This window comes from Taeniopygia guttata, chromosome 19 (genome assembly GCF_048771995.1).
Source record: "Taeniopygia guttata chromosome 19, bTaeGut7.mat, whole genome shotgun sequence".
NCBI classification, from domain to species: domain Eukaryota; kingdom Metazoa; phylum Chordata; class Aves; order Passeriformes; family Estrildidae; genus Taeniopygia; species Taeniopygia guttata.
The window spans coordinates 6,158,794-6,184,957 of NC_133044.1; the positions used below are offsets into that span (position 1 = coordinate 6,158,794).

At 55.3% G+C, this 26,164-nt stretch overlaps 1 protein-coding gene across 1 annotated transcript; it reads right to left on the minus strand.

Annotated features, from left to right (window-relative positions):
• Positions 1 to 1,357: 1,357 nt before the first annotated feature.
• On the minus strand, positions 1,358 to 25,992 carry SH2B2 (SH2B adaptor protein 2). The gene is made up of 10 exons (XM_030287913.4): positions 25,907 to 25,992; positions 24,929 to 25,058; positions 14,506 to 15,393; positions 12,173 to 12,274; positions 7,930 to 8,021; positions 5,698 to 5,792; positions 5,333 to 5,515; positions 5,012 to 5,205; positions 4,158 to 4,329; positions 1,358 to 3,785 (listed from the first exon to the last, which is right to left on the minus strand). The coding sequence occupies exons 3-10, from the start codon at positions 15,364 to 15,366 to the stop codon at positions 3,472 to 3,474; spliced, it is 2,013 nt and encodes a 670-aa protein (XP_030143773.3). The 5' UTR covers positions 15,367 to 15,393; positions 24,929 to 25,058; positions 25,907 to 25,992; the 3' UTR covers positions 1,358 to 3,471.
• Positions 25,993 to 26,164: the final 172 nt, after the last annotated feature.

A 26,164-nucleotide genomic window follows, 5' to 3' on the forward strand; every position in this document is an offset into this window, starting at 1 on the left:
CAGTTACTTAGGTCATACAAAAATAGAAAGTATTTCATCAAAATACAAAGCCCACAGAATCAGAGTGCTGGGCTGGGTTCTGGCCAGGTCTGGGCCTATTGGGGTCTGTAGATTTGCATTAGAACAGGGCGGTGTTTTCATAGGTCACTTGGAACAAAACTAGGCTCCCTGATCTTTATCAAAGCAGCTCATTTGTGTTTCTGAGGAGTTCTCCTACTTAAGGGATCCTTCTGGAAGCACTGCAATCCTTTGCTGAGACAGAACCTGCACGTCAGGCAGGAGCAGCCATGGAGCTCCAACACCCACGTGAAACGTGGGCAGCTGCTGCTGAAATCCCTTTGCATTTCTGTCCTGTTCATGGTATGTGCCAGGGCACAGCTCAGCACCAGCATTGCTGCAGAGCAGTCCAGCATCCCTGCAGCCCTGTCCTTCTCCAGCCATGGGCAGAGGGCACTGCTGCCATGGAATCCAGCCCACAAGCTCAGGCTGCTTTCCCCTTGTTTCACCATCAAATCTCTGCTTTCGATGCTGTTTTGTCCTGCTCCTGCCCTTCCAGACACCCTGTGAAAGGAAAGGGATGTTTTCCAGCAAGACTGATGCTGTAATTAGTCAATTTGCTAATAAGCTGAGGTGTGAATGGCTTTCTGTGAGGCAGGAGGAGCAGCTGTCCCCAAGGCACAGCCCTCAGTGTCACCTCCCCAGCTGCCCAGCTCCTGATGGATGAGCTCTCCAGGAGCGGTGAAAAGGCTCTGGCGACTTTTGGGGAGGGAATGTTTTTGTGAATGGCTCATGACACAAGCATGGCCTGATTACCGAGCTGAGCAGCTCCCTCCACCCCCCCAAAAGCCATGTGTTAGCTGCGTCTGTCACTGCTTAGCTGTCACAGTACAGTCTGGGACAATGCTCCAGTTTTCCCAGGGGATTCTCAGCAGAAAAGAGCACACTAGAAAGACATACACGTCAGAGCACGAGGCACACTCTCCCAGCAGAGATGAAGGCAGAGGAGGGGGAATGACAGGCCATGGGGAGCTGCTGGGAGATGCTCGCACAGGCCTTTAGCAAGGGAAGGGCATCTCCACAGCCCAGGGCTGCTCGTTCCCAATTACCCTGCTGCTTGGGGGATGCACCATTCTGACTTGCTCTACTGACTAACCAGACAAAGTAAATAACAGACTGGAAGGAGAGGAAACCCTGTCCTCCACAGCCCGGACCCACCCTCCTCCTCCTCCCTCTGCTCAGCAGAGGAGAGAACTCTCCTCTCCCTTCCTCCTCTCTTCTCACAGCAGGCAGAGACAGACCCAGCCTGGCCCCAGCTGCCCAGAGATAGCAATGAGGTCTGCACACATGAGACATGACAGCATCTTCCCTCTGTTTTTACTTTTTTTTTAGGTATCAAATCCAGCAAAGCCCAAAGCTCTTGCTCACATGCTGTTTTTGCAAGTGATTTTATTTTAAAACCGGAACTCGAGTTCTCCATTTGTTTAACAAGTACCCCCCTCCCCTTTCTTTTTTTAAATAAAATTAATTTATTCTACACAACAGTAAACTCTTCCAGACTCTTCCCTATTTACAAATTAACATTTTTTGCTTGCAGATCATTGCTTCCCCCTCATTTTCCTATCCTGTGACACAGAAAGTGAGAAACAAAGGCAAAATCTGAAGGTCTGTAAGGCAGTGCTCCCATCCAGCCTTTTGGATCCCACCCTTGGGGCCTCAGGGAAGAACCAGAGTGATGATGTCTCTGTCAGACCTGGAGATATCCCCTCACCCACCATGTGTGCTAAACCCACCAACTAAGAGCATCCAGCCTCTCCCTGTGTTGTAGCTGGGCTGAGGAAGGAGAAATACCCTCTGAAGGGACATGTGTTTGGGGAGAAGGTGGCAACTGGCTGCAGGAATGGGATCCACTGGGATCATCTCACACATCCATGGGCCAGAAAGGCAGCTCTCACATCACAGGAGGAAGCAAGGAGCCTTGGAGACACCTCCCCTCTCCTCTTGTGAGTCAAGCACTGGGGACACGCTTTGCTAGCTCAGGAAAGAAGGCACCTAATAAATAAAAATTTGGCCCAACCCAATTCCAGGCAAATTCAAGTTTTTTGGTTTTTTTTTTTTTTTTTTGAGGTTGTGGCTCGGCTTGTACATCTTTAAACTAAGTGATGACTTCTAATTGGGTATGGTAGGGTCTTCTCTATCTGGAGACCTCTCCAGACCCTCCAAAGCCACCTGGCTCAGGTCCTGTGAGCACTGTCACTCCTGTCACTGCCACATGAGCAGCCAGGATTCCTGGTGCTGGATAACACAAGCTATGTCAGCCAAACCAAGGGGGTGTGCAAACACTTAGTCTGCAAGCAAAGCTGCCCTTCTGGAGGACCTTCCACCCACCATGAGGCACAAACCATCCTCAGGGCTTCCATGACCTGTTGGAAAAGAATCAGTGTAGTGTTTTTATTCCTGGGAGCCCAGCCAAGGAGGAATACCTGCTTTTACCTGCAAATCAAAGCTGTTTCTCACCTCTGGACACAGCCCCTGGCCTCTGCCTGACCCCCTGAGACATCCTGAACGACCAAAAACTGATGCAAAGAGGAGGTGCTGTCACATTTTCCAAGGTTTGCCTTGAGCAATGGAAAATATTGCCCAGCTGTGGCAGAGAGCAGGCAGAAGGCTGATGCCCTTGTGAAGAGCTTAGGTTTTGAAAAATCAGGAAAAAAAGGGAGGATGGAAGGGTTATCCAGGGATTCTCTGTTAGTACAGCAAGGAGAGAAAGGAAACAAAGGAACAGAAAAGGCAGGACAGCAGGAAAACCCTTCCTTGAATGCAATTCATTAAGCTTTGGACAAAAACCTTCTTCTGTCAGAGGGTAGGAAACACGTGCCCCAGAGGGAGCCCAAAAGCCAGCCCAGATAAACCCTCAGGCCTCTGCAGCAGCGCCCTCTCAGTGCTCCACGTGTGTGAGAAGAGTTTCTGCATGGACATCTGACACATTTCCATGCTCATCCCAAAATGCCAGAGTCCCTTGGCAGCTGGTGTGCAGGGCGATGGTGCCAGAAGGATGCTGGCCATGCTGGGCTCTCGCCCCAGAGGGGACATGCCAAGGTGCTTTGGCTGGAGGATGGAGCCTGTCACAGCTTTGGGTGCCATCCCACAATGGTCACACCCAGGAGGAGATGCAGGGAGCCCAGCTCAGCCCTGGGAAAGCTCTTGGTCCGGAGGGAAGGAGAAGAGGCTGCAAGCTCTAAAATGGCACTGACTCTTTCAGCCTCCCACACCTCCAGCACTGCCCCAACCCTGGGGCTGGTGCCAGCTCCAGCTGGGACATCACCCACCGCTGACACGGCTCCCAAAAGCAGCAGGAACGAGGAGGACATCCCGGCTGGCTCTCTGTGGTGGCAGGAGGAGGTGGCGAGGCCGGTGCAGCGGTGAGGGGCACGGCTGCCCCGCTGCCCGCACCATGCAGCCCCACACAGGGGCTCAGTAGAAGGAGTACTGGTTTTCCACGGCCCGGGTGCGGCTCCGGGCGCTGTCAGCCTCGTGGTAGTCCTCGGCACTGGCGGCAGGAGGCTCCGGCCGGCGCTCGGCGCTGTCGCTGCGGCTCCGGGGGCCCAGGGCACCCTCCAGCCGGTGGTAGGGTGCGGGGACCGGGACACTGGGGGCCACGGCCACCCCCTCAGCGGGTGCTGGCACCGGCGGGCCCGTGGGTGCTGTGCTGCAGAAGTAGTGTGGAGGTGGCAGGTCGACCCGGCAGCTCGGGGGCTGCGACACGAGGGGTGGCGGGGGGCCGGTGTCTGCAAAGGAAACAGGAGCTTGAGCCCTCTGGTGCAGCCCCCTCCCTCTCCCCCACCCCTGCCTCCATCCCTGACTCTGTTCTTCTCCTACCCTCCTTCCCATGATCTCCCAGCACAGCAGGATGCTCTGAGCCTGCAGACCTCTCTGCTCCTCTCCTGCCCCAGCCAGGGCACCAACACCCACAGCCAGGGACAGGGTCACACCGACACAGCCCTGCTGCTGCCTGGGCCTCAGTGCCCGCCTGGCACCCACCCTGGCACACCTCCAGAGCCACACACATCAGCAGGGCACTGCTTTAGGGAGGGAATCCCATGGATCTGTCCTTTTTAGGGACAAGATCTCAGCCCTCCCTGCCCAGCCCTGGCACCTACCAGGCTGTGGGCTCTGGGCCACCACGTAGCTGCGGAGGGTGATGTCGGCCGCGCCGCCCGACTCCAGCGGGATGGGATGCGTGTGGAAGTGGCGCAGCATGTCAAAGATGGTCTGGAACCAGAGGTGCTGCACGTGGCACTGCCCGCTCTCGTTCAGTGACAGGCGCAGGTGCTGCAAGTGCAAGGGGCAGGCCGTGAGCTGGGGGTCGTGAGGGCGAGACCCACCCTTGCAATCTGCAGGAGCCACCTCCATCAGCCAAGGGAGGTTTCCTCCTAACACAGGATTGTTGTGTTTACTCTGCTGGTAAAACCTCACTTGCTGCATCGCCAGGAGCAGTTTGACCCCTCCTGGGAATGAACACCATAAAGAAACACACAGAGAAGGCTGTTTGGGTATAACCAGGAGCAGCTGAAGCTCTGATCCTGGGGTCACAGATAGCCTGGGGAAGCCTCTAGCCCACCTGAAATACTTCTTGCAAGGTCAGAAGAACAGGCAATCTCTGCTAGAAAAGGGACCCAGCAGAAAACTGCTTGTGGTTGGTTTTTCATAGTGCATCTGTGTACTTCGGGACACAGAACAGACAAGGAGAGGGCAGGGGAAGCTGTGCCAGGCTAAGCCCCCATGGGTGTTTATCCATATGCTCACATGACAGGCACTGATCCAGTTGGGAAAGTGTAGAAGGATGCAGAGGGGTCTCGGGGCACGAGGGCAGGGGGTCCTGAGGGATGTCCTGCTGGGGGTGCAGCTCCCTGCAGAGCTGCTGCATTTGGGTTCACCCACAGAACAAGAAGGAACCTGAGGTTCTGGGCAGAGCTGGCACTAACATTCACAGGGAGAAGCAGAGGATGCCCACCTTGGCTTTCCCCTGGAAGTTGAAGGTCAGCACATACTCCCCCGGCCGCGTCTCGCTCTGCCGGATGACGAACAATCCGTGGCTGCGGGCGCCCCCGAAGAGCACCAGCTGGGCTGCCTTGATCCGTGACAGAGTCCCGTGGAACCAGGGGAAGTCAGACAGGTTGATCTCTGCCTCAGCCTCGCTGTCCTCCCCTGCCCGCAGGGACAGCAGGTTTTTAGGGAGCACCCGAACATCACCCCCTCTCCTCCTGCCCCCTCCTCCTCTCCCTCTGTGCACCTCCAGAGTGAGATGCTGGGGCTGCATCCTGCATCCCAGTACCTGTGAGGTGCCCACCAGCGGTGGGGGAGGATTCCAGCGTCTGCAGGAAGCTTTCCAGTGGGACATGGGTCAGGAGCTCCCCCAGGGAGTCCCTGCCCCGGCTGTGGGGCACGGGGACAGAGGTGGCCACGGCAGTGTTGTGAGCGCTGGGCAGGGCACATCTGTCTGGTGGCCTGGGTACCTCTGGAAGGGAGATTGCAGAGGGATGAGTTCATGGCTCAGCATCACCCACCATCACTGGGCAAAGCTGGGGGCTGTCCTGCCCTGCAGGCAACTGTGTGGGATACCCCTGGATCTTAGAGACACCTGAGGGCGAGGCTATGGCTCTGAGGGACTCCCAGACTTTCCCAGATGTAGTTCCTTACCATCATTCAGGAACTCGCAGCTGGACGAGGTTGTCCTGCCTGGAAGACAGGGTCCCTGTGCACAGGACACCAGCTCAATGTCATCCCCACTGTCCCTGGAGGAGAGCACAGACAGAGACACACACATGTGGCACCTCCACTCACTGGCATGGAATGGGGATTCACAAAATTCAACTGTGATCCAAGAGCACATCCTATTGTCCCTGAATTCCTCCCAAGGGGTTGCCACTGCACCAAGAGCATTGAGAGGCAGAGCAGCCACCAAACATGACTTTTGAGGGTGAGAAACCAGCGTGGGAGGGATTAAACCCTTGAAAGCCCACACTGCATGGGTCATGCTGGTCGGTTCCAGCTGCAGGATTTTGCTGCAGCCTTGTGGGTTTGGAAGGAAAGCTGTTACCTTGACTCTCCCTGCTTTGCTTTGCACCCACACACCTTCCCACCCGAGGGCGCTTTCACTTCCACCCTCTGCAAAGGGAATTACCCAACCACGGGAATGACATCCCTAAAAGACATAAAACACTAAGTCAGGAAGCCTGGAGCAAGGCAAGCAAGTGGGAATAGAGCCAGGGAGCCACTCAGAGCATCCCTGTTGCCAGCCCTCCTCGTGCACTTCAGCACCCTTCTTGCACAAGCATCCAGCTTGCTCCACATCCTATTTTTATCCCAGACACCAGCAAGAGTCTGGAGCTGCCCACAGCACTCGGCTGCTCTTGCTTCACACGGGCCACGTGGGCACAGGCAGAGGGGATGCGGCTGCTGAATTATTTAGTGGCCAGTGAGTGAATCAGCCATTGGGAGTCATTCAGCTGCAGCCAGTTAAAAACAAGAAGGGAGGAAGAAAACCAAAACCAACAGCGCTCTGCAGAAAAGCCTTCGCTGGGCGCTCACGCGGCGGCTCCAGCACGCAGCCCTTGGCAAAAGCACGGGGAGCTGATTGAGAATTCGCTCTTGGCACCGAGCGTGTGTGTCGGTGTATTAAACAGCTCATTACTATTTGCTCTGGAGTTCATTATTATTTGCTTTACAGTCACGTCCGGAGGCCAGAGCGGGACGGCGCTGGGTGCTAAGCAAACAGAAGGGGCTGGGAGGCCGCCAGGGGCACGGCGAGGCTCGAGGGGAGCACGGCCGTGGTGCTCAAATCCAGCTGGAAAACCAGCACTGAAACATGGAGTGAGGGAAAAAAGGCCTTTTCCAACCTCACAACAGCAGCTCAGCCTCAGCAGTGTTTCCTGAGTTACAGAATCACAGAATGGTTCAGGCTGGAAGGGAATTTAAAGCTCATCTCGTTGCTGCCATGGGCAGGGACACCTTCCACTAGCCCAGCTTGCTCCAAGCCCTGTCCAGCCTGGCCTTGGACACTTCCAGGACCACTAGTCCAGGTTGCTCCAAGCCCTGTCCAGCCTGGCCTTGGACACTTCCAGGGATGGGACAGCCACAGCTGCTCTGGGCAATCCATGCCAATGAATCACAGATTTCAGAAAACAGCAAAAGGAGCAAAGATCTGGAGTGCACCAGTGCATCCCCTCTGTGAGATGCAGCCTGCATGGGGACCAAATGCAGGAGGGGGCAAAGGCAGCCTGGAGGGAGCAGAAGCCTTTCCAAGCTTCTGTTCCAGGTTTGCTGGATGTTTTCACTGCTACAAGCATGGGCACCTGGTTTTTCCAAAACTGTGCCAAGAAAGGCAGTGCCAGGGCTTCCCCAAGGCTGGGCCTGTCTGAGCCAGTGAAGGGCAGCAGCACCAGGCACACAAATCTCCCTAACATAACTTGCTGCATGTGCTGACAAAACAGCAGATGAGAAGTTTTGGCTGAGTTATGACTCCAGTGACAACACTGATGCCACTGTGATATAAATACAAATAAATCAATTCAACCGGCAGAATCTTAAATATATCATGGATGTTAAGCTGGAAAGAAAACATGGAAAATAGCTCAAATATGGTATAAATGATTCAGAAGGTGGGTGTTAGGAGGTTCCTGCTTTAGGCTGCGTTTCCAGGTCACCTGCCTCTGCCAGGCTGAGGGGACATGGGACAGAGAAGGGTGAATGGGTGGCCAGTGCTCTGCACCCCTGGCAAACACAGGCTGCTATCTCTGCCTCCAGACCTCTGCTGGTGTGAGCTGGGCACTTCCTGTGACAACCCAAGCAGCAAAAATTGCATCTGGGTAACAGCCTGTGCTCAGGCACCACAGCTTGGCCCCACAGAGCCCCTTCCCCAGCAATCCTTACCCAGGGTCGATGCAGTCCTGGATATCAGCCACCCACGAGTGCTTCTGCAGGGAGTCGATGGTCTCCAGGATGTACTCTGCCCCATTCTCCACCTGCAGGCCATGTGGGATGGAGTCAGCTGTGCCAGGGTGCTGCCCCCCACCCCGAGCCAAAACACACCCACAAGCCAGCCAGACTCCCTGAGCAGCACCCCAGCTGAGCAGGAGAGGATCAGTGTCCCACCCCATCCCAGCACAGAGGTGACCCAGAGGATCAGTGTCCCACCCCATCCCAGCACAGAGGTGACCCAGAGGATCAGTGTCCCACCCCATCCCAGCACAGGGGTGCTGAGGGTGACCCAGAGGATCAGTGTCCCACCCCATCCCAGCACAGGGGTGACCCAGAGGATCAGTGTCCCACCCCATCCCAGCACAGGAGTGACCCAGAGGATCAGTGTCCCACCCCATCCCAGCACAGGAGTGACCCAGAGGATCAGTGTCCCACCCCATCCCAGCACAGAGGTGACCCAGAGGATCAGTGTCCCACCCCATCCCAGCACAGGGGTGACCCAGAGGATCAATGTCTCACCCCATCCCAGCACAGGGGTACTGAGGGGTGACCCACAGAGAAGCATCCAAGATGACCCCTGACCAAGTCTGGAGCTCAGAGGAAAACCCCATCCCACTGTTATCAGCAAACACATTACAAGTTTTTTACAAGGTTTTTACAGCCTCTATGGAGAAAACACACCTGGCTGGCAGCATCAGGGTACATGGCATTATGCCCAAGCACAGACAGCATCCCTCGCTCCTGGGGCACCTCTGTGTCCCCTCAAAACTAGCTCTGCACAGGTACAGCAGAAGCCACACTGCTCTCTGCCCCAAAACCCTGCCAGATGTCAGGAGTTTTAAACTTCTCCTCCATTATTTGTTCTGCCTGCTGGCCCATGAGGCCTCTGACTTCTGATTGCAGCAGAGTGGGAGAGAAACCCCCTTTCACAGGTGAGGAAAAAAAATAAATTAAGACACAGAAGAGCCTCCAAACTGTCCAGGCCAAAGGAACTGTGCCTTTCTGGGTCTGGGCAGAACCCAGAAGCTCCACATCAGTGGACTCAGATGCCCTGGGATGCTGTGTGCCTCTGGCAGCTTTCCCTGCATCCCTTCTGGAGCCTTAAACATCATGTTCCCAAGGTGGCAGAGCAGCCCTGACTCCAGGAGGGTGTGGCATTGCCAGCTGAGACAATCTCCAAGCGAATTAAATTAATCACAAACAACTGAATCACCATCCTGAAAATAAGCAGGGAGGGCAGAGAGCAGAGCCCTGGCTGGGGCTGAGCAGTGACCTGGACCCTGTCCTGAGCAGAGGTGGAGGGAAGTAGCAAAGATCCTCCTCTCCAGTTTGTTTAACTTAAGAAAGGCTCTTGTCTGGCTTTTCGAGGGCAAGACATGAAGCTGATGTGGGAGATGGGGCTGCTCACTCATGCAGAGCATGAGAGCAAGCAAAGCACGTGCAAGGCTTGGGTGTTTTGCAAGCACCTGCTTGTGCAATGGAAAAAACTGCATGTGCTTGGTGTCTGATGGGCTCTGGGGACACGCTGGCTGCTCATTTTTAGGCAATCTGGCAGGAACTATTTCAGTGTGGTCTCCCCAAACACGGCAGGGGCTTTTTTACCCATCACAACCTCTCTAAATGAGGCAGGGCTTTTCCACCCATCATAACTTCCCTAAATGAGGCAGGAGCTTTTCTACCCATCATAACCTGTGTGTTGTGTGTGAAGATTGAGACTGGGCTCCACATCACACAGAAAGGGAAACCACAGCACCCAGCTTGCACACCTAACCTACACGCCAGCACCGAGGGTGCTTCACCCCCTCTGCAAGTCCAGCCAGCAAAGGGGGAATGGGAGAGCAAAAAGAAGGACCCAGGCAGAAAATGAACCACAAATAATAGTGGATGTGAGAAAAGGGGAGCAGCATCCTGTGCCAACAGCTGGGAGGGGAGAGCAAAGCCTGGCTGGGAGGCTCCATGCCGTGCTTGCTGCCTCAGCTCACTCAAAGGATCAATTGTGATCAATTCCCCTGTGGCAGGGCGAGAGCCAGGACAGGGCAGGAGCAGGAGGTACCTGGTAAAGCAGGTGTTTTCCAGCTGGCAGGGTTTGGAGCATTCCAGAAGTGTATTAAAGGAATGGCTGGAGCAGTCACCAAGCTGTTAGCAGTGGGAGAGGAGAGACTGGGTCTGGCTTCAGAAGATGGGAAGAGGGCAGGTACAAAATTTTCCTCCAGCAGCCTGAGAAACCAAACATCACAGGCCCCAGGAGGCATCCCAGAGCTGAAACCCCCCAGAAAGGATCTGTCATGACCAAGCCCATCTGCTCATGCTTGTGACAGCCTGAGGGATAGGGAGAAGCAGTGGCACGTCCTGTGTGTTGAACACGCTTTGGACAATGATGTGACAGATTGGAGGTGGGGCTTGTAAGGGGATCTAGAAAACGTGATAAGAAGTGGTTGATGAGCCATGTTCCAAGAGCAGAGATGGATGGCTGATGGGCTGTCAATGGCCAGTGGTCAAAGGGATGTGCTCCTTCCCATCAAAGGCTCCCTGAGCCTGCTCCTCAGTGATGAGCACGAAAGAATGCGAGGATGCCTGATCAATTCATGGATGACATCACACTGCAGGTGTGTCGGAGGACCAGACAAGAATTCAAATGAACTTGTCAAAGCTGAAGTGGAAGAAGCAGCTGAAAGCAGCCTCCAGCTCAAGGACAGGGTGAGCCCTGGGCTCAGAGCGCTCGCCGTGGGCTGGGGAACCACGGCTCGGGAGCAGTTCTGCAAAAACCATCCCAGAGTCACAGCAGCCCACAGGCTGCATGTGAGTCAACATCATCGTCACGGCATGAGGAAAGCAACTGCATCAGCTTGGGCTGGACAGAGGAAGAAGAAAGGAGAAGCAATCCTTCCCATCTGCTCTGGGCCATGGCCCCATGTACACTTTGGGGTGTTCCATCTCCAGAGCCTGCAGGGAATGCAAGGAGGACTTGGGCTGGTCAGTCTGGAAAATAGAAGACACTTGAGGTTGGCCTTTGAGGCACAGAAACAACAGCTGAGTGAGCCTCTGTGCCCATGGTGGACACTGACCAGCTGAGTGAGCCTCTGTGCCTATGGTGGACACTGACCAGCTGAGTGAGCCTCTGTGCCCATGGTGGACACTGACCAGCTGAGTGAGCCTCTGTGCCCATGGTGGACACTGACCAGCTGGGTGAGCCTCTGTGCCCATGGTGGACGCTGACCACTGCTGAGGCTGAAGAGCAAGAAGCCCTCGGGGGAAGGGAAGGTGCCAGGAGAAGTTGTGTAACTTTGACAAGGAGCTGGATTTGATGGAAAGAAATTTCCCCTGGGAATGTATTCCGGGGCCAGGTGGATTTCAAGGCTTGGGAGCTTTCACAAAGCCAGGCTCAATCTTCCTCCTCTTTTCCTTTCATAGTTTTCTGAGCTTTCAAGCAGGTTCATTCAGCTGGGAGGCCTGGCCTCTCTGTTCTGCTTTGCCACATGCTCTTGGGGAGAAGCATCAGGGAGAGAGGGAGCTTGTTTAGAAGAGGTAGAACACAGAAATGCTTAAAATCTAATGGTCATGGTGTCCAAGACCCTGCAAAATTCAGCCCTACTCTGCCATGACAGGCTGTTATCTTCCAGCAGAGGAGGCAGCATTGAGCTAATTAATTACATGATATGGAAAATTCTGAATAAAGAGACTTTCACTCTTCTGCTGATGCCCCCAGACTCATGTGTGGTTGATCCTCAGGGTCTTACTGGCCCCACAGAGCTGTTCCCATGAAATCACTAAGGCTGGAAAAGATCATCAAGTCCAACCTTTGACCAGATGCCACCTCATCAACCAGACCACAGCACTAAGGGCCAGCACACTGTGTCAATGGAACAGCCACCACATGTCACCGATCCGGGACAGCACAAAACCACAAGCAGCTGCACCAAGGAGCATTTTCCCTTGCAGGTTGTTTCAGATCACTGATTTAACCCATCTCCTGGTGACAGAGAGAAGCCAAACCCCACGGTGAAAGCCAAACAGCTTGATCCCAAAACACCCCAGTGTCAGCTGGAGCAGGCAGGGATCCTGTGGGGAGCGTTTGTGCTGTTGGTATCTCAGCTCTAAAAGCCAAGGCAACGATCCCTTTGGGGACTGAGCCTCCTGCACTGCAGGGTGCAGGTGCAGAGGGGAGTTCCTGTAGGGATCCACACCCTGCTCTCACCTTTAGGACAAAGGTGTTGTCTTTGTCAGGCATCTCCAGGGGCATGGTGGTGCGCACCTCGATGATGGCCGACAGCGGGATGCTCACCTTGGGTTTGGAAGCCTGAGAAAATAAAAAAAAAAACAAAGAAAATAAATGAAAAGAAATCAATGAATTAAAAAAAAAAAAAAAGTCACTCAATTGAATCAAACTGTCCCTGGGGACAATACAGCAGGGCTCTCAGAGGCAAGATCAGCTCAGCCTGTGTGGTTATTACAGAGGGGGAATAAACAGCATTGATTTCCCTCCCATGTCTGATAACTCTGAGCTCTGTGAATTAAACCAAGAGGAGGCCCAGTGGAAGACAGGGAGGTGCTTTTAACTGCCAAACCACCCTCCTTGCTGCAGTGCAGGCTGCTGTGCCAGCTCTGCCAACACCACTTAATTTCTCTCCATTTTCAACCCTCTCCCAATGGAGAGAGCTGTGCTGTCTGATGGGGGATGCTTCCCATGCAGGAAGCAGCTCCGTTTCTCCAGCACAGGAGCAGAATTTCAACCAAGCAGCTACAGTGCAGCAGCCTCAGCCATGCAGGGAATTTTAATTACATTAAAATCAAGAAAAATTAATTTCCCCCAGGGCCCCTGGCACCCGCCAGAGCCTCAGTGGGGAGGCAAGACCCGGTGCCTCCCACTCCAAGTGTTTGCTGAGCAACAAATTCCCCAGATATTTGTTTTAATTATAACAAATCCCCACAAAGGAGCTCGCAGAGCTGCTCTCCAGGGCTGGTCCCCTCCAGGGCTCTGGGATTTGGAGCACTGCAGCTGCAGGAAGCAGAGATGAGATTTAGTCACCACAACCTGCGCCTGGTGCCTTGGATGCAGCGAGTGGGATGAGGCCAGCAAGGAGCTCCAGGCTGCAAGTTACCAATAACGGGCTCAGTTCCCATTTTTATTGGGAAATAAAAATAAATAAATCCAAGACAGAACAGAAACTGCTTTTTCCCTTGCAGGATGTTTCGTTTCTGCCAGCCCCAGAGCCCCAGTGCTGCCTGCAGACACGTCTCAGCCGTGCAAGGCTCTGCCCCTCCCTGGGGAATTTTTCCATCTCGGTGTTTGCACAGGAGAAGGTCAGAAAGGAAGCAGCAGCTGCTTAGAAAGGAAAGGAAACAAGGTGATAATTCACCCCTGAGCCAGAGAAGGGTCTTAGAATCACAGGATGGTTTGGGTTGGAAGGGACCTTAAAGATCACCTCATTCCAACCCTCTCCTCTCCAGGAGGGTTCTTCCCTTTAAAGGTTTAAAGACATGGCCATAGTTTTTGTAGGGTCTATGTAAAAACAAAGCTGTGGGCTGCTGAAGCAAAATGCAGTTTTCTTCCAGCTGTGCCAGACTGGTGCCACTTTTACATTTGCCAGATGGAAAGCAAGATGGGATGAGAGGAGAAAGCTGTAAACCAAAGTGGGGTGTGATTATAACAGAAGAGCAGACAATGTTCATAAAAGTTGCCATAAAATAATTTCAAAATTGATTTTTAGAGGCAAATCAAGATACACTAATAAAGGAATCCCACAATGAGCTCTCTCTTAAAATGTTTTAAGAGCAGCAGTTGCTCCATTTTAACCCAAGTTTATTTTCTCTTTGGTGCAGCTGACAAACCAGGCTTCATCAGACCCTCCATCCACAGAATCACAGAATGGGTTCGAAGGAATCCTTTTTCACCCCCTGCCATGGGCAGGGACACCTTCCATTATCCCAGGTTGCTCCAAGCCCTGTCCAACCTGGCCTTGGGCACTTCCAGTGATCCAGGAGCAGCCACAGCTTCTCTGGGCAGCCTGTGCCAGGGCCTCAGCACTCCCACAGGGAAGAATTACTTCCCAATGTCCCACCCATCCCTATTCTCTTTCAATTTAAAGCCATTTCCCCCTGTCCTGTCACTCCATGCCTTTGTTAGATGTCCCTCTCCAGCTCTCCCATAGGCTCCCAAGTGGGCACCATGGACACTGGGGTTGTTTCCTTCCAGCCAGGCCCCTGGGGAAGCTCTCAGTGCAGCTCAGAGCAATGCCCACCATCTGTACCCATGCTGAGCTGCTCTCCAGACAGGTGCATTTGAGTTTAAACTCATGTTTTATATTTCCTCAAAAGGTGAGAGGCACAGACCAACACCAAGAGTGCAAGGTTCATTTTAGCCTGCAGGTTGGATGGTTTCAAGCACATTTTCCTTTCCATTTGCACCTCAGCCACACAGCACCAGATCTCCCTCTGGACCAGAGCCGGAAACAAAAAAACCCCCAAGCAATGCCCCACTGCTGCTTCAACTTCTCATAAAAACAACGGTGGCCAAAAGCCAGGGCTTACCTTTGGAGGGACATAGAACTCCAGGAGGAACCTCTCTCCTTCCACCTTCACCGCTTTCCGGAGCAGGAGGCGGCACTTCTGCCACTGCGAGCTCCCCACACAGTTCGTGTCATCGGCCACCATGTAGCGCAGCGTCCCCTCCCTCTGGATGTCCACCAGCTCCACCTTGGACGAGGGCACCTTGGACAGGCGCAGCTTGTGTGTCCATTTCTCCCGAGGGTCCCCAGGCTCCTTGCCCCCGGCCGGCCACGGCTCCCTCTCGGCTCTGCGGCCGCCCAGAGCGGCCTCGGCGCCCGGCTCCGGGGAGGATTTGCGGTGCCACATCTCCTTCATGCCATCCACCACGCACAGGCTCATGTTCCTCAGGGAGAAGCCTTTCTTGAACTTGGGCTTGGCAGCAGCGTGGATGGAGACGTCCTCCGAGCTGCGGGACTGCCCGTAGGAGGAGACCTTGTGAGCCTGCACCTGCTGGGCTGGGGTCAGGTACCGGCTGGCGCCCAGCGGGGCGTCCATGCTGTCCAGAGACTCCGTGGACGTCTCCTCCTTCCTCGGGGTGACCTCCCGCCCGTAGGGGACGTGGCAGTTCTGCAGCCCCACGAAGGGCACGATGTTGTACTTGGTGGGCGAGTCGGACACGAACACCCGGCTGACCTCCAGGCTGAAGATGTCCAGGAAGTTGGCGGTGAAATGGTGGGAGAAGGAGGTCTCTGCCCCGGGGGTGTCGTAGTGGGGGTTCTCCTTCAGGAACTGGCAGAACTTCTGGGCGAAGTCCACGGCGGCTGCCTGGGCGTGCAGCTTGCAGAACTCCCTCCAGTCGGGGAGCGGGGAGGAGGGCTCCTGGCACAGGGCATCGCCGTTCATGGCTGCCCCATTCCACCTGCCGGCGGGCTGCGGGACAGGGACATGGCCTGAGTGGGGCATGGACATGGACAACCCAGCCTGTCCCCTAAAAACAGGGATACAGATAACCCACCCCATCCCCCAAAAACAGGGACACGGACAACCCATCCTGTCCCCCAAAAGCAGGGACACTGACAACCCACCCCATCCCCCAAAAACAGGGACACTGACAACCCATCCTGTCCCCCAGAAATAGGGTAATGGACAACCCATCCTGTCCCCCAAAAACAGGGATACAGACAACCCATCCCGTCCCCCAAAAACAGGGACATGGACAACCCATCCTGTCCCCCAAAAACAGGGATACAGACAACCCATCCCATCCCCCAGAAACAGGGACACAGACAACCCATCCTGTCCCCCAAAAACAGAGACATGGACAACCCATCCTGTCCCCCAAAATCAGGGACACTGACAACCCATCCTGTCCCCCAAAATCAGGGACACGGACAACCCATCCTGTCCCCCAAAATCAGGGACACGGACAACCCATCCCGTCCCCCAAAAACAGGGACATGGACAACCCATCCCGTCCCCCAAAAACAGGGATACAGACAACCCACCCCATCCCCCAGAAACAGGGACACTGACAACCCATCCTGTCCCCCAAAAACAAGGACACGGACAACCCATCCTGTCCCCCAAAATCAGGGACATGGACAACCCAGCCTGTCCCCCAAAATCAGGGACATGGACAACCCATCCCGTCCCCCAAAATCAGGGATACAGACAACCCATCCCATTCCCCAGAAACAGGGACATGGACAACCCAGCCTGTCCCCTAAAATCAGGGACACGGACAACCCACCCCATCCCCCAAAATCAGGGACATGGACAACCCAGCCTGTCCCCCAAAATCAGGGACATGGACAACCCAGCCTGTCCCCCAAAAACAGGGACATGGACAACCCATCCCGTCCCCCAAAATCAGGGACACAGGGACACTGACAACCCAGCCTGTCCCCCAAAAACAGGGACACGGACAACCCATCCCATCCCCCAAAATCAGGGACACTGAATACCCATCCCATCCCCCAAAATCAGGGACACTGACAATCCAGCCTGTCCCCCAAAAACAGGGACACGGACAACCCATCCCATCCCCTGACAACCCAGCCTGTCCCCCAAAATCAGGGACACTGACAACCCATCCCATCCCTCAAAAACAGGGACACAGACAATCCAACCTGTCCCCCCAAAATCAGGGACACGGACAAACCAGCCTGTCCCCCAAAATCAGGGACATGGACAACCCATCCTGTCCCCCCCAAATGGGGACACGGACAACCCATCCTGCATCCCCAAACAGGAGCATGAACATGGGCATCAACCCTGACCCCCAAAATGGAGGTCAACCCTTGCCATGATGCCAGAGCTGATCTGCAGTTCCAGTGCAAAGGAAAAGTGTCTGTGTCGCTCTCTCTCCACCTCATCCACTAGGAAAAAAATCTTGGCCCTGGCAGCAGCCATAAATTGTACTTATTTTACCATTATGACCATGCAAAAGCTTTATTGATTTCTCATGAAACCGCTAAGGAGTCCCCGAGCGGAGAAGCCCAGGGGCGTTTGCCTGCAGGATTCCTCTCACTCTGTGTCTGCCCGGGCTTGGCACAGCTCTCCATAGGGGGAGGGAGCACTGGGAGTCCTGGAAGTACCACCCAGGGCAGCACGCTCCCCTCTGCACCCAGCAGCTCGTCCCTCTCCTTCTCTCCAGTCTCTATTTCTGCTCTGGTCCTTTGCCACATCAATTTTGGGATTTCACCCTCCCCTCTGAGCATCAGCTGACAGATAACCCAGGACAGGTCCTCAGCAGAGGACAATGAGCAGGTGGACTACAGGGGGAAAAGGAACAGAAGCCAGACCCAGGAGCACACCAGAAGTTGACAGGAGTGGCAGACCAGACCTGTGAGCCTTGGGAGAAGCACCACTTTGCCCAACCTCCAGACTGGTCCTTCTCCCAGTGGCTGTGAGACTGGCAGGGGATGTGTACAGTCCAGCTTGGTGCTCATGTTGCACTTCCCAAATCTCTACCTGGCAGCATGAACAGCCTCCTCTGGGGGACCCCAGCAGCGACTGCATCTCAAAAATCACCTCTCAGTGCCAAAGCTGCTCATGGCTGCTGGTGCTGGTGGGCCTTGGCTGGGGCACTGCTGAGCCCATGACCCCAAACACCTGGTCCCTGTGTCCAGACACCTTCCTTCCTCCACTCCAAGGGCAGCAGGTTGGCAAATCCACCTCAGCTGGCTCAAACACTGAGCCCAAGGGTGTCTGGGGCTGCTCTGCTCCAGGCAGGGATTGTGCCTGTGGGATCCAGTTCTGGAAGGGCAGGACAGTTCCCCTGGGTTTTGCTGTTCTCCATTCACAGAGCAGCTCTTTCCCGGGATTTTGCTGCTCTCCATTCACACAGCAGCTCTTTTGCTGGCGAGGGATTACTCCTGCTAATAAATCACGCGCCGTGCCCCGCCAGCAGCTTACACGGCCACTAATTAATTACTGCTCGGATGAACGGCACAAGCACGGGATCGGGACAGGCACTGGGGACTGGCATAACCTGCTCCTTATCCTCCAGACCCCAGGCAGGACTGAGCCCTGAAGGCTGGGATTCAGAGCAGCAGCTGGTTGCCATATCCTCAGCACATCCCTATGGAGATGAGTTCTCTGGGAGCACCATCCCAGAAAGTGGCTCTCAACCCCACCCCCCAAACACAGAGAGACTCACACAGGCAACAAAATCCCACCAGAAACATGATACACGTGGCATTTCCTCACCATTTTTGAGCCCAGTGCCCTGGCTGTGCCAAGGAGGTTACACACAGGCCTGCACTAGCTCCTCACATCCCACAACACCAGCAGAGCTCCAGCTCCTGCAGAAATCCCTGGCAAAGCTCTCCCCAGCATCACAGGGCTTTCCCAGAGACCTGAACAGGGAGCCACGCCAGCTGGGAAAAAACCCATCCCTGCAGTTTAGGAGCAGTGTCTGAATTTCCCCAAGAAACATCAGCAAAGCAGCAGAAAAGGCAAAGCCGTTTGTTCATTTGTTACCCGCCCAGCAAATGAAATTCCTAATTATCCATCTGTCACCAAGCAGAGGATTTAAAGACTCTGCCCTTTGAATTGAAAATTCACAACCCCAGCTCTGCCATGGCCCAGGAGCTGCCCTGGCACCAGGCCACGGGCCAGGGGTATTTGGGCTCAGGGAGAAAAGGGAGATTAAAAGGAGCCTCCTGCTGCCAATCCAAGCAGTCACAGCAAGAGCAAGGGAGAGAGAAAGGGTGCAAGGGGAAAAGAGCAGGAAGGGACTTGTGGGGGTAAGAAAAAGCCCCTCAGTGATGGGTTTATTTGCATCTTCCTGGGGTGTTGAGCCCCGGGTCTTTGCTGGTTTCCCTCCCATGAATTTGGGGGAAAACACAGTTCCCCGTCCCTCTCTCCAGGAGGGACTGGTGCTCAGGGCCTGCCTGTTTGAAACCAAGGGATAGCAAGCTAACAGACTCTGGGAGGTTAAGGGAAAAAAAAAAAAGAAGGAGGAAAAAAAAAGGCACTTCAGAAAAGAAAGAGCCCCAAACAAAAAGCCTCAAGGAGACCCAGGCATGGCAGCCGGGCTCGGAGACGCGCACGCAGAGGCATCACAGCATCTTCCTTTCATCTGCATGGGGATGACAGACTTTAAAAGGCCAATTTATAAAAATGAAGCCTAGAGGAGAGACATCTGGCAGGTCTGAGGAGGCGGCAGCAGGGATTACTATCCCTGTGTCACATATCCAGCCCCCCCTGCCCGGAGCACAGCCAGGAGCCCCAGCCAGGATCCAGCAGCACGGGCTGGGAGTCAGTGGGGTGGTTTAAGGGCAGCCCCTGGGAGTGCAGAGCCACCCCCGCCCCTGATTCACCTGATTTCTGCAGGAAGCAGGCTCCCAATTATCTGTGTAGATTTACCTTTAATCTGGATGCCTGCACTCCCCTCCATACCAACAGCTCTGCCCCACTTCTTGAAATAACTTGTCATGCCACAGACAGCATCCCCGGGCAGAGCGGTGGAAGCGGAGACGAAAATAAGCTCACGGTGAAAATAAGCAGCAAATCTGCAACTGCTTTTTGGAAAGGGCCATCCCCTGCCAGCCCAGCTTCCTGAGGGCTGCAGCACACTCCAGGCACCTTTCTAAGGAGCCAGATCCCTTTGGAAGTGCCATCAGCCCACTCCAGAACTGGCTCAAGGGCCACAGCCTTGAGTCCCTGGCCTGGGTGATGCAAGAGGGCAGAAAAATAAATATATAAAATGGGGTGGTTTGTTGTCAGGAAGAAGCCATGGAGTGGCAGCCACAGCATAAGGTTGGTGACAGGTTCCTAACCCACCTGTACACTCCTCCCAGGGCAGAGCTGTGCCTGCTGCCTCTGTCATTTGGGAAACTGAGGCAAAACTTGAGAAGAATAAAATAAAGAACTTCTTTCTGTGTTTTGCCAGGTGGAAACCCAGGCTGGGATGACAGGTGGGAGCCAGCTGCTGGCAGGGATTTGGGACACCTCTCCCACCAAGGTGTGCTGAGGCATCCCCTGCTCCGGGGAGGAGGGGGCACACAGAATACTCTGAAAGTCGAAGCAAAGCTACTGACCTCAAGAAGAAATGAAATTTAAACTGTCAGCAGAAGCGCAGGAGACCATAAAAAAACAACTCCCCGCTGAAGCAGGAGTCAGGGAGCAACAACAAAGCCACTGGGATTTGCTGAACCAGAGGCGTGGGGAGGAACCAGCATCTAATGAGGTGTAAATAACCCGAATGCGCAAACCCGGTCATGGGATGCCCAGCACGGCCGGCTCTGATGGCTTTATTTAAGGAAACAACCCTAATAAAGAGATGTTTCCCTTCCGCCCAGCAGCAGCCAGGCTGGGACAAAGTGATCCGAAACTCAGTGGGGGGAAAGCAGTGTGTGCTGGAGGTTGTGAGAGCAAGCTGAATCCATCCATCCATCCATCCATCCATCCATCCATCCATCCATCCTCAGCCGCGGGGGGAACCCTCCAGAGAGCAAGGGGCAGCGCAGGAGGCAAAGCCTGGCTGCCAGGCAAGGCGATCCCAGCCCAGCAAGGCTGCTGGCTTTCCAGCAAGATCGATGCCACTCAAAGCCGCAGCTGGTCACCCCGATCCCGCGGGAATGACGGGAGCAAAGCCAGGCACCTGCTGCCCCAGGAAAGCGCCTGACCGAGCTGCGGTGCCAGAGGAGATCCCCGAGTGACGAGCAGGGCACAGCAAGGCGACACCCCCGGCCCCCCCAGTGATGCTGCTGGCACAGGGACAGCGGCCAAATCAGGCCAGGGGACACAGCAGCACGGCCAGACCGATGGCAGGACACGGGCAGGGCCACCATCCCGGTCCTGCTGTGCAAGCACAGTGGGGTGAGGCATGCTAGGAGCTGTCTCCCCCCATCCCACAGCTGAGACCAAGTGAGCTCCTCCCTCCGTCACCTCCAGGACCCTTCAGGATTTACCAGGACCCTGCATTGATTTACCTGTCCGGCCCTCGAGCTTTAGCAGCATGCAGAGGCTGAGCTGAGGAAGAGAAAACCATAGGAAACAAAAGCAGAAGCCACCTCCTGCTTGCACACCCCCCCTGGACCCTTCACCACAGCCCTGGCATGGGAGAAGCTGATTGCTCTCTGTAATATTTATACTATTGTGATCTTCAATCAGACTGCCTGTCTGAACCAGACAGAAATGGAAATGTTCCTCGTTCCTCTCATTTACTGGCCATCCCACTAAGATATTAATTGAACAGCATTTTGGCCTCAAATTTTATAGTCAAACCACCTGCCTTGAACAAAGCCCTCAGCAGGAGCATGCTTTAACTCCCTGCCCAAAGGCACTTCAGCGTCTACCTGTCACCTGCAGCTTAGAAAACATTTTTCTGGAGTGAAAAGGCTTCTTGTGCTTTTTTCTCCTGCACAGCAAGGGGTCCCACTGGCCAGCCCAGCTCTTAAAAAGGATGACCCAAAGCACTCAGTAGTGCTGGGTGGCCAGGACAAGGTTTTGGGGTGGAGGTGCTGGTGGGACACATCTTCAAAATAGAAAGTGGGCAAGAAATTAACCTTTCCTCCTCTTGCATGTAAGGGTGTCCCCACAGCTCTGTGTGATATCCTGACTCCAGCCCCACAAGAACCAATGCTCCTGAAAATGAGCAGATGGGCCCAAGACAGCCCCCAGTAAAACCTGAGATTTTCTCCATTTCCCACTACTCTGACCATACCACAGGGTTGTTCCTCTCCCTCCCCTCCAAAATCCCACACAGTGGATGTTGTACTTCCTGTGCTGACAGCTGCTGGAAAATAAAGACAAGTTCATAGATAAGATCCACTGGATCTTAGATAATCTTTTCCCTGAGAAATTCCATCCAGCTTGCAGGGAGCCACTCTGCCAGCCCATGCACAGGGCTGGAGCATCACCCAAGCCACTCAACCCACTGGGTACCTGCTGGTGTTGTGGGACCTGGGGACACCTCAGCACCTCAGGGTGCAGTGACAGTGATCAGGAAAGCTTTGGTGCATCTGGGCACCATGAATGCAGCCTGGGGCTTGGAGGCTGTGTCCGGGAATACAGCAGAGACACCCCCCTTAATGTCCCAAAGGAAAAGCTATTGGGAAAAAAAAAAAAAAAAATTCAAGCCTCAGAGCTTTAGGAGAAGGATGTCAGATGCTGTTGTCCATTCCCCCTCATTTGGATTCCACCTCACGTGCCTGTCTCCAGCCAGAGAGCTTCCCACAGAAAACTACCCAGTCCAAAGTCTATTTTTAACCACCACAATAGCAGAGCCTCCCCTGAGGAGCAGCAGAAGCCCTGTCCCCAACCAAGCAATCTCACATTTCCCTCGCTAAGCCTCGATTTCCTTCCGGCCCTCAGCCCACAACAAAACCCTTCTCCTCCTCCTCCTCTCGCCTTCCCATCCTTGGAAAACTATTTGCACATCCATCCATCCATCCATCCCCCTCCAGGCTGGGTGCTGTGGGTGCAGTGTCCTGCACACCTGTTACACATTAACCACTGACCTGGGACCTGTGGGCAGACCCTTCCTGCACTCAGAAATGCCAAACAGCAGCAGCAGGATTCATCTGCTGAGCCCCCTCCCCTGGATGCACCCAAAACTCTGGGGATTGAAAGAAAAAGCCCTGCAACATAACCCAGCTGCACTTCCCAAAGCAAGTGCAAACTCTTTACAAGAGATTACTCCTGCCCTGGGGATTGCTGTGCCATGGAGGAGCTCTTTGGGGGTTTTGGGGCAGAGAGAGCTCAGTGGACACTCAACAAAGCAAATCCTGATGAATACACCACAATCATCACTGGGGGATCCCCCATCATTATGTCAGTGAAACCCCTAAGATTGTTTTTCAATTACAGCACATAATAAACATGAGATAAAGTTACACAGTTGCGTAGGAAATTTTCTTATTATGTTTTTTTTTATGTTGCAGATCTAATTCCCCACACGCATCACTGTCTCATACCCGCCTGCAAACAGTCTTAAACTGCTGCCTAATGGTATCTGAGCTGGGGAAATTCAATTCTACCCAGCGCCTCACCCAGGACTGCTACAATCACTGCTAATTGCTTAAGTGGTGTATTAAGCAAAATAAAAATTCCAGTGGGCTTTGAACCCCCCCCCAAGCAAATGATGCCAAAACACCCTGTTACAGCTGCCAACCCTGGCTGGAGATCCAACCTCAAATATCCTTTATCTCTTCACTGTGCAGGGATGCTCCTGGGCAGGCAGAGCTTCGTACCCAGCATGGCCATGAGCAGGGCAGAGGGATCCACAGGCTGTGCCTGACTTTGCCATCCCTCTTGCCTGGGTTCTGGGGTACCACTGCAGCCCCTCTGCTGCCCCAGGGTCCAAATGCTGTCTGGACCCAGTGAAGCAGGGCACAAACAGATTCCCAGTAGGACCCCAGGGTGGAGGCACTGGGTCCCTCTCCTGTCCCCACACCTGCAGGTGTGGATGGATGTGGGGGTCCAGTCAAGTCTCATCTCAAACCCAGACCCTGCATGAGAGCAAGCAGATTCTCCAAGCCCTTCTGGTTTTCCCTTTAGCAAAAATCAGGTATGAGATGCAGTTTTCCCTTTAGGCATGTTCTCTCCTCCTCTCCACCCTGATGGAGCCAGCTGGGACTGAATTTCTGGGAGCACACTGCCTGCACAAGGAAGCGGATCACTGAGCCAGGGACAAGTCTCCAACCACATCCCAGCACCTCACTGGCATCCATGGGCTGGGAAAGCAGCTGAGGTCAAGTGAGGGCACCCACAGCAGGAGGGGAATGATGCAGGAACCTCGGGGCTGGAAGCACTGCCCTGGGGCACCCCAGCCAGCCTGAGTCAGCAGGGCCAGCAGATGTGCAATCATCATCTGGTTTCTCTGCTTCTGCTGGGAAGAAGAGGAGGAAGAGGAAAGGCACTAGCCAGAAACATCCTCATCTTGAAGAGATGGGTGATCTACCTCCAAGGAGGAAGGACAAGAGGAGGCTGGACAAGACCACACTGCCATGAGGGTGCTCACAGTCCAGGAGAAGATGGGACAGACCTGATGGCCCAGGGGATCAGCCAGAAGAGGTGGCCCTGCAGTCAAGCAGCCACTGCAGTCCTGAACCAGCTGAGGAACTCCCATGATTTTAACCCCAAAGCCTTGACCAGGCAGGGATGGGACCAGGGCTGACTCACCCTCCTCGATGGCACAGGGGTCACTGAGCTGGCTGAGACACCAGGCAGGGTAGGCAAACCTGTGTGCCCCCCAGGCTGGAGGAGAGAGCATTATGCAGCTTTTTTAAGGAAACAGTGGCTCCTCTGCTGTGTTACAGTGATGGTGAGACACTGGAAAATACCACTGAAGGACACAGAGGAAGGTCCAAGGGCACTTGCCATCCCATCTGAGCAGATCTCCTGGCAGCACACACCCACCCATCTGTACAAATGTGCCCTGTCCACAGGGAAGGGGGGGGCTGAGCATTTTGGAAGAGCCTGTGTGGTTTAGGAGGATGATTCCTATTTAGAAAGGCATCCCCAGATATCCATGGTCCTTCCTCACTCTCCCAACAACCAAACCAAAAAACGCTCATGAAGGGGAGTTCTGAGTAATCATAGAATTACTAGTTTGGAAAAGACATGCAAAATCACCCAGTCCAACCATTCCCCCAGCACTGCCCAGGCCACCACTAACCCATGTCCCATAGTGCCACATTCTCACCTCTGTTAAATCCTCCAGGGATGGTGACTCCACCACCGCCCTGGGCAGCCTGACAAGCCTTTCAGCAAAGAGATTTTTCCTAATATCCAACTAAACCTCCCCTGGCATAACTTGAGGCCATTTCCTCTTGTCTAGTCAGCTGTACCTGGCTACAACTTCCTTTCAGGCACTTGTAGAAAGAGAGAAGGTCCCTCCTGAGCCTCCTTTCCTCCAGGCTGAGCTCCCCCAGCTGCTCCTCAGCCACTCAGACACAAGAGCAGGACCCAGGGGGATTTTGGGCAGGGTGCTGGCGGGACAGGGAGATTTTACCTCCTTTCCCGTTCCAGTTCACAAGATCCCCGAAGCACCGGCAGCGTGGCTCTTGCAGGTCAAATGCATAACTTCAAGCGATCAATTTCCACACTGGAAGGAAGTCCCAGAGCGACTTGGAGGGAGGGACCTGCACGGCAAAGGTTTAGGCTGTCAATCCCGGGAGGCAGAGCAATATCCCCAGGCACATCTCACCTCCCCCAAGCCACAGTCCAGCAGGGCTCCAGCCTGCCTTCACCAAAGGCAGAAATCAGCAGAAGGGCCGGGCAGAAATCCCCCGAGCCTGGCGGGGCCTTCCCGCGGTGCTGCCCGGGCTGAGCAGAGCGGGGCTGGGGGAGGCCCGGCGGGGACACCACGGCCGTGGGCACCGGGACCACCGTGCCTGAGGGGGCTCTGCGACCCCTCCGGGGCAGCTGCACCCCTGCAAAGCCAGGCGGACAACCAGACAACACTGACCGAAAATGCGGGAGCTGCGTGAGGGGGGCTGCGTGAGGGGGGCTGCGTGCTGCCTGTGCCCCCCCAAACCCCGGGGGAAACCCACCCGAGGGTGCAGCCCCCATCCCCGGGGGAAAACCGGCATGGCCGGGGGAGCCCAGCCCGAGCCTGCAGCCCCCGTCCCCGGGGGAAAACCGGCATGGCCAGGGGAGCGCAGCCCGAGGGTGCAGCCCCCATCCCCGGGGGAAAAGCAGCCCCCATCCCCGGGGAAAACCGGCATGGCCGGGGCAGCCCCGCAGCCCCCACCCCCGGGCCGAGCCGGTCCGCCCCATCCCCGCCCGCCGCCCCCGCGGGCCCGGGGCCGCCGATGCTCACCGGGAAGGAGGGCCCGGACCAGCCGGGGGTGGGGGCGGCCCGGGGACCCTCCCGAACGCGCCGCAGCGCCGGGGGCCGGGAGCCTCCCCCGGGCGGGGGATCCGCGGCTGAGCGGGGCGGAATAACCGCGGATAAACACCCGGTGCCGATACCGGGGGATGCGCTCACCCGCCCCGTTCGCGGCTCGGTTCGCGGCTCGGCTCGGCTCGGCTCGGCTCTGCCCGGCCGCCCCCCGCCCCGCCGGCAGCGCCGCCCCCCGTCCCGCCCCCGCCGCCTTAAAGGGCCCGCCCGGCCCCGCCGCCCCCGCCCGGCGCTCCGGGACCGACCCCGGGACACCGGGAGCCGCCCCCGCCCCGAGCAACGAGGGGCACCCCAAACCCTCCTGGGGCTCCCCAGATCCTCAGGAACAGCCCGCGATCCTCGGAC

Excerpts from the sequence above, each read along its gene's own strand:
- SH2B2 (XM_030287913.4), bottom strand. The coding sequence starts at position 15,366 with ATGAACGGCGATGCCCTGTGCCAGGAGCCCTCCTCCCCGCTCCCCGAC. Across the intron at positions 8,022-12,172 it reads ACAACACCTTTGTCCTAAAG|GTGGAGAATGGGGCAGAGTA; the intron begins GTGAGAGCAGGG and ends CATGGCCTGCAG. Across the intron at positions 5,793-7,929 it reads CAGGACTGCATCGACCCTGG|GGACAGTGGGGATGACATTG; the intron begins GTAAGGATTGCT and ends GCTCTCCTCCAG.